Genomic DNA, 6,787 nt, shown 5'->3' with positions numbered 1-6,787 from the left:
CATGGTCCAATCTATTCCACAGTCGTTTCGTGCAGATTCGTTTCCCTAAACATGTACAAGAGGAGAGGCTGGATTGCAACCACTCCATGCAAATGTTACTAAATCAAAATAAAAAAAAATAAACCAAGACTGCTAAATTGGGAATTTGAGAAGAGTGAGTTCTAGGAATGGCAAGACAGTTTTTCAGATATGTCAGTAGCTAGTCAAATCAAATTGGAATCACACTAAAAAATAAAAAATAATGTTATATAGTTGTAATAATGATGGGAGATTAACACACCTACAAACTCATTTGACTGTCTATGCCTAAACTGTCTGGTCTGCTTTGGTATGTAGTAATTCCATTGGGTGTATCACTGAAAATAATATTCACGAAAATGGATTACCGAAATTTACTGTCTGGATTTGGAGATGAGTATAGCAGTGGGCAAACCCCTTTGCACAGAAGGTTAGGATTTATTATATGTGAAATTTTGGAGATTGGAGTCATACAAAATTAAATTGTTGCCGTACACTTTTTGCTGCTGCGATTTTTTAAAAAAAATTTCTTTCCCAACTGACTCATCTTCAGTTTTTCCATTTATGACACTGGTATTTGTCTATCAACCCTCCATTATTATTTGGACTCATTTGAAAGCAACAAAATGTGATGGGACCTTCAATATTGTTTATTTGCAATTCTTTTCTAGGGTTACATTACAAATTATAAACATTGATATATACGAAAATACAATCTTTCAAAATTTGTGAACAACAGTACTATTTTACTAATTATTTTCTTATAAATTTTTTTTATCAAGTGAAAGAAGCACTGCTTTGGTGTTCGACTATTCATTTTGAGAAACTCAATCACTGAAGTACTACTAGTATTAATTATGAGAAGTTTAGTAAATGATGATTTTGTATGTATAATTTGCTTTGTAGTTAGTGAGATGTGACCGACAGAAAGTGCAATAATGCTGCAATATATACACGACAGTTTGTTTGTGAATTTGCTTTATATTTAGAAACTTTAGGAGTATGAGAATACTTACTATTTTTTCAAGAACAAACACGTTTTTTCATTTATGGGTAAGGAAACCGAATAAAACAACCTAAAATCAACATAGGTGTAGATTTATGTAGTACTAACATAATCTGGGAAAATATTTTTTTCATAAAAGATTAGTAATATGACAATGGAAATATATACTGGTGTACGTCTTATATAATTTCTTTTTTACCGATAAAACTTCAAATTAGATGTACAAAAATTGAAATAGTAGTCAGTCTGAGTTTTACAAACATGTGGAAAATCAAGAAAGCGTTTTCTTTATTTATAATTGAAGATAATATATGAAGTTATTCCTGAAAGTTCAAAAATTGGAATAAAAGAAAAAGCAAAACTGTTATTCTCATGAAAATGAAATGGAACAGTCATTTCTGCCATGAGAATTTAGTAAGGATATTAAAAAGGACACAGTAATTAGCTTATTAAATCTGTTCAAATTGTTCATAAAAAAGGATCTGATTTCTCAGTATCTTTTTTTGAAGGGAATAATATTGGACAAAATACCAATTTTTGGGATGAAAAGACAACCCTAGTACAGAAGAAAGTACACTAGATATATTATAAATTCATGTTGCCAAGAACTAACTATATTGTTCATGTAATTAATTAGTAGTAAGTACTAATTAAACCTATTAATTAGCGATAAGGATTAAGATTCTCGCGTGCTTGTGAAATTTAACTGTAGAACATTGGTCAAATAGATGATGAGTCACAAGATTCGATAATCATGTAACGCTAATTAAATCTCTAATGTATTTGAATTTGAAATTTTACTTACATTTTATATGGTGTGCTGGTATAAATGAATATATGCTGCAGCTATGAAAGCCGACTGAAAAATCAAAATTAATTCATATTGATATAAATATTCCATTAGAATCAATTTTTTTAATTGGAGAAACACAATATCTGGAAAAGGTTGATGAAATCCAACCTTTTTCCCTGATTTAAATTTATGTTCTTATCAACGATGCCAAATGTGGTGTCATTTCAATCAAACTCAATTCGTAGCCTCCCATCACACGCACAAACACACATTTATGCGTGTGCAACAAAGTATATATGTATAATACATTTATTTCAGACCATATTAAATGAAAGAAAAACGAGGAAGCAAGATTATCAGAGGTGCATGTTGTACACCAGAAACTGATCTTTTCTCTCTCTAAAGTCTAAACTGTTCATCTGAATGAGCTGGTGAAGTACTAAAACATCAGAAGAAAAAGTCAGCACTGATCAGCAACTGCATTCTTTAAATGAAACTTCTGTTTTGGAGATATTATATACTCTTACTTACAAAAAAAAAAATTGAAATGGAAGTTCCCATAAGATTGAATTAGCATAAGAACATGTCCATTTAAAGTGTCACATGACCGAGAAAGAGTCAGACTATACAGCACGATAATAATTTATCCTATTCAAATAATGAATATAGTTGTATATATATGAATAATTTCGAGTATCAGTATTTATGTTTAGGCATGAAATTACTGGAATAAGATTTGTGCCATTAATCTCGTTTGAAGAATATTGTGAAATGTACTTATACATACTCCAGTTATACATGAAAAACCAAGTAGGTTTGATGAAGCACTACAACAACAAAAAACCCGTTAAGGACATTTTTTAATTCAATCAAGGACGCTAATTTGTGTTTCTAAATATATCACCAACGCTTCAAAAAACGTCCTTATTGTTGGTGTCCCAATTAAAATTAGAGAACGCAAATGGAAGAGTCCTAAAAATAAAAGATTAAGTTAATTTGTGGAGTACTTAATTTAGCTTTCTTTTATGTCCTAAATTGTTGTTATTTTTTAATACATTCCAACACAAGTGATTGCGTCTCAACTTTTGTGCAGTCAAGTATGCATTTTCGATATCTTGATGTGTGGTGTAGGAATTCCTGATTATTAGCTATGTCAGTTTAAATGCAATATGCCAATATATATGATCAAATTCAGTAGAATGCCCATCAAAGCACACAGGATACATCATACACGTACACTTGTCCCAAGTTATGACTTAACTAGTGTGCTGTATTTCATGGTATTGGATTTTAAGAGAAACTAGTCTTATGAGTTCAGAGAGAATTTAGTTAAGGCTAGCTGCTAGTAATTAGTAATTGTTTACGATGGACAAACAAATTAATCCATATACTCCATGAGAAATAGGAGTAGTTTTTAAAATAATTTTGGGCCTTTTTCACCTGTATTAAATTGTTTTTATTTTGGGTACTTTTGAGAAACTATCAAATTTGGGTACACTAGTTAGATTAGACATCTTTGTACCTTTTTACTCATAAAAGACTGTATTTACTATTTCTTGTGAATTCTTGAAAACATTGTAGCAATCTCCCTTTATCAGTTTCACTTATTAAATCCAGTGTTAGATTCTTAGTACAAACAATGGGATGGAGAGCGCAAATCCATTCCATGAAATAAGTCGCATTGTACGTAGAAGCCTTTTAAAGTACATATATTGTTTCAGATTACATGAATGATATAAACATACAGTTGCAATACATTTGAGAAAAATCTTCCTCTACTAAAGTACACTTAATTTGCATGTAATATGCGAACTATTTTGAAACCCAAACCACTATATTTTGATCACAAGTTCACAACATTTTCTTTAGTATATCTACCATCAAATGATATATTTTTGAAGCAAAATCAATTAATATATATGGCGCGTTTGGTTATACAGATTAAATTGATCCAAAATTATAAACTCTTTGTAATAGACGGTGACTCATAATCTAGGATTAATTCTACATGACACGGTTCCAAAATAAAATACCGTGCCTATTAGTAGTACTCAATTTTCTTTATTCCTTGATATGAATGCCTCCAGCATAAGGACACTTTGAAGTCGAAAAATATGTATGTTATTTAGTTGATTGCATGCCATAAGATCAGGAAGATGAATTAAATAACTCAATACTTAAACATTTTACGCATCGTGCTCAAAAATAAAAATTTTTGTACGGCTAGTTCTTCTAAAAAGTATAGTACAATAGTAATTAATTTCTTAGAACTTGGAACAAAACATAATAACAATATAATGAAACAAAATATTAGTAAAAGCTTGATTTCTTAAAAATTCTTTTCCAAGTTTAACATTAATTTTATATAATACTATGAACACCCCATCACTCAATTTGTATAGGACTCAGCTTTTAATGTAACCGAAAGTTAGAAAAAAGAAAAAAGAAAAAAGATTAATGTTTTCATGCATCCCATCCACCGTACATAAACAGAAATAAATCCTAAAATTCATCTTAATATGCAGCTGTCACACAGTGAAAACATAATAAAATAAAACTTAAAATTAGTTCCTCGCAATAGTTATTCAACCATTCATCCTCCCCCCCCAAAAAACACATAATCAAAAGCCTTAAATCATTATTGCTACAAATTAAGTGATGAACAAACAAGCAGCAGCAATTAGGTCTTCAAACTAACCTTATGTAGCTAGATCGGTTCGTCTACTGCTAGAAGCGCATCAATCAATAAGCATCTCCCATGAAGTACCTAAAGCAGCTCTCGCTGATGCCCGTCGTCGCGGCCGCGGACGAGCTTCCATGATCATTGTTCAAGCCTTGCTCACAGTAAATTTGGCTTTGATAATTGTTATCTTTTCTCTTCTTGCTCACATAATTATGGATGCTTTCCCATTTGTCCTTGCAAGCCGCGGCGCTCCTCTCATGCCCAAAACACCCCATCTTCGCCGCGATTTCCTCCCAAACCATCTCCTCATCGAATTTCCCCTCCATCGCCGCCGTCAGCTGGATCAGCTTGTTGATTTCGCACTCCGGCCAGTCTTCGCTGTGGCTCTCTTTCGCGGTGAGCTTATGCAATGCGTTCATCAAGGCGGCGTCGCGGGCTTCGATCCAGGCGCGCTCGGTGGCCCAGAACCTGTGCTCTCGCTCGATCCTGGCGGCGTCGTGCTTCCGCCACTCCTCCTCTCTCATCGCCCTCTCCCTCTCCTTCTCCTCGATCGTCCTCATCATCTTCTCCATCCACGCCTCCTGCTTCTCCATCAGCTTCTTCATCTGCGCGTCGATGAAATCCCTAATTTTGACCTTCCACCCGCTCTTCTTCATGTCGTCGCTCTCGTCCGAAGAGCTCGTGTCCGCGTCCGAGTAATTGGAGAGGCTGAGGCTCGTGTCGGTTGCCGCCGTCTTGTTGGGGAAAGTGTGATGACCTTCCGATATTGAAACTGAACTATTGTTAGCTTCGGTGCCGCCGTAGAGAGCTTCGAGCTGCCGGAAAAATCTGTAGTGCTTGCCGTCTTGTCTCCCAGCCTTGCCTTCTTTAGTCTTCTTGTAATATTTGTACAAATTCTCAAATTTCTCTCTGCATTTCTTGCTGCTCCTCTGGTAGCCATGCTCCTCACACATTATCCTGATTTTTTTTTATTAATTTAAAAGAAATTATGAATTATTGAGAGAATCAAAAAATGGAGATCTGGCAGTAAAGTGAACCCTAGTTTAGGTGAAAAATCTTCATGTGATATTGATGTATGCTGAGGATTGATAAACTCATGTGTTTTTGCGGATTCAGTGGTGTGGAGTAACCCAATTGGGAAGAATGCGACTATTCATACATAAAATAAAAAAGGGTTTACTAGAAACGCCCAAAAGACCAATCTCTGTTGCAGCCGGAAAGTGGGAAAATATGTTGCCTCAAATAAAATTGCAGAGACACTCACTAAGTTTAATTTTGCTGAAACCTTCAACTGCACTTGGATTTCAATTTTGCTAATCGAAATTACTAGTTTGGGAAAAGGGAAAGTGGAGAGGTGGTAAGTATAGCCTGAGAAAACAAGAGAGAAAGGAAAGGAAGCAAGCATATTTCAAGGTCATTAATGATTAAATTAAGATAGGAGTAGAATAATGAATTATTTTGGAAAACCTAGAAAAAAAATTAGGTTAAGCAGAAATTGATGGAGTAGGAGTATTTATAAACAAGTTACCTTGAGACTTCATCCCACAAGGGGCCCTTCTGGTTGGCCTCCTTGAATTTGGGATCCAGTCTCGATCTGATCTCCAGAAGATTCAGCGTCTCCTGCCGCGGCCATCTCCCCGCGCCGCCGCTTTCAAAGGCGTTCCCTACGGAGCCAGAGTTGTTGTTGTTGTTGTTGTTGTTGTTGGCGGAGGTGAAGATGAGCATGTCGTAAGGGTGGGTGGAGAGCAAGTCTGGCGGAGGAGACTGGATTTGGGGGAATAAAGGGCGGCCGGCGATGTAGTGGCGCAGATCGGCCATGCCGTATTGATCTTCCATGTTTTTTACACAGAGAGAGTAGAAGAATAAGAAGAAGAAGAAGAAGAAGAAGAGAGAGGAGCGGCAGAGGCGGATCGTGTCTTTACAGAAAAAGGTTTTGAATCCATTTAGAGGACAATGGACCCATTTCTACTGCGTCCATCTCTCTCTCTATCTACATTCTTGTAGGGTTTGGATTCGATACGATACGTACGATCATACAATACATACATACATACATACATATACGCAATTAAGGGCGAATAGAGTGACGACATGTGTCAAAATATGGCGAGTGGTTGTGATGCTCCCCTTTTTGACTCATTCTTCTCTCTCTCAATTTAATTCCTTAAACAGTCTCAACTTCATCTTCCTCTGTCTCTCTAGTCTCTACAGATGGCGATAGTGTTGTGCTGTGTTGTCGATTCGAATCAGAGCTTCTTTAATTTCATTTATATGCACACTAGTAGTT

General features: G+C 35.3%; 1 protein-coding gene across 2 annotated transcripts; it reads right to left on the bottom strand.

Annotated features, from left to right (window-relative positions):
- Nucleotides 1-4,361: 4,361 nt before the first annotated feature.
- LOC125220098 (trihelix transcription factor PTL-like) lies at nucleotides 4,362-6,467 on the bottom strand. 2 transcript variants are annotated; one of them, XM_089058050.1, is made up of 3 exons: nucleotides 6,376-6,458; nucleotides 6,029-6,343; nucleotides 4,362-5,457 (listed from the first exon to the last, which is right to left on the bottom strand). In XM_089058050.1, the coding sequence occupies exons 1-3, from the start codon at nucleotides 6,441-6,443 to the stop codon at nucleotides 4,560-4,562; spliced, it is 1,281 nt and encodes a 426-aa protein (XP_088914176.1). In that variant the 5' UTR covers nucleotides 6,444-6,458; the 3' UTR covers nucleotides 4,362-4,559. The 2 variants fall into 2 exon arrangements, with proteins under 2 accessions (XP_088914176.1, XP_047978190.2); XM_048122233.2 differs by having other exon boundaries at nucleotides 6,029-6,467.
- Nucleotides 6,468-6,787: the final 320 nt, after the last annotated feature.

This window comes from Salvia hispanica, chromosome 1 (genome assembly GCF_029641045.1).
Source record: "Salvia hispanica isolate PSC_SH4W2 chromosome 1, Shi_PSC_v1, whole genome shotgun sequence".
Lineage (NCBI taxonomy): Eukaryota > Viridiplantae > Streptophyta > Magnoliopsida > Lamiales > Lamiaceae > Salvia > Salvia hispanica.
This window is presented reverse-complemented; position numbering and strand designations above follow the sequence as displayed.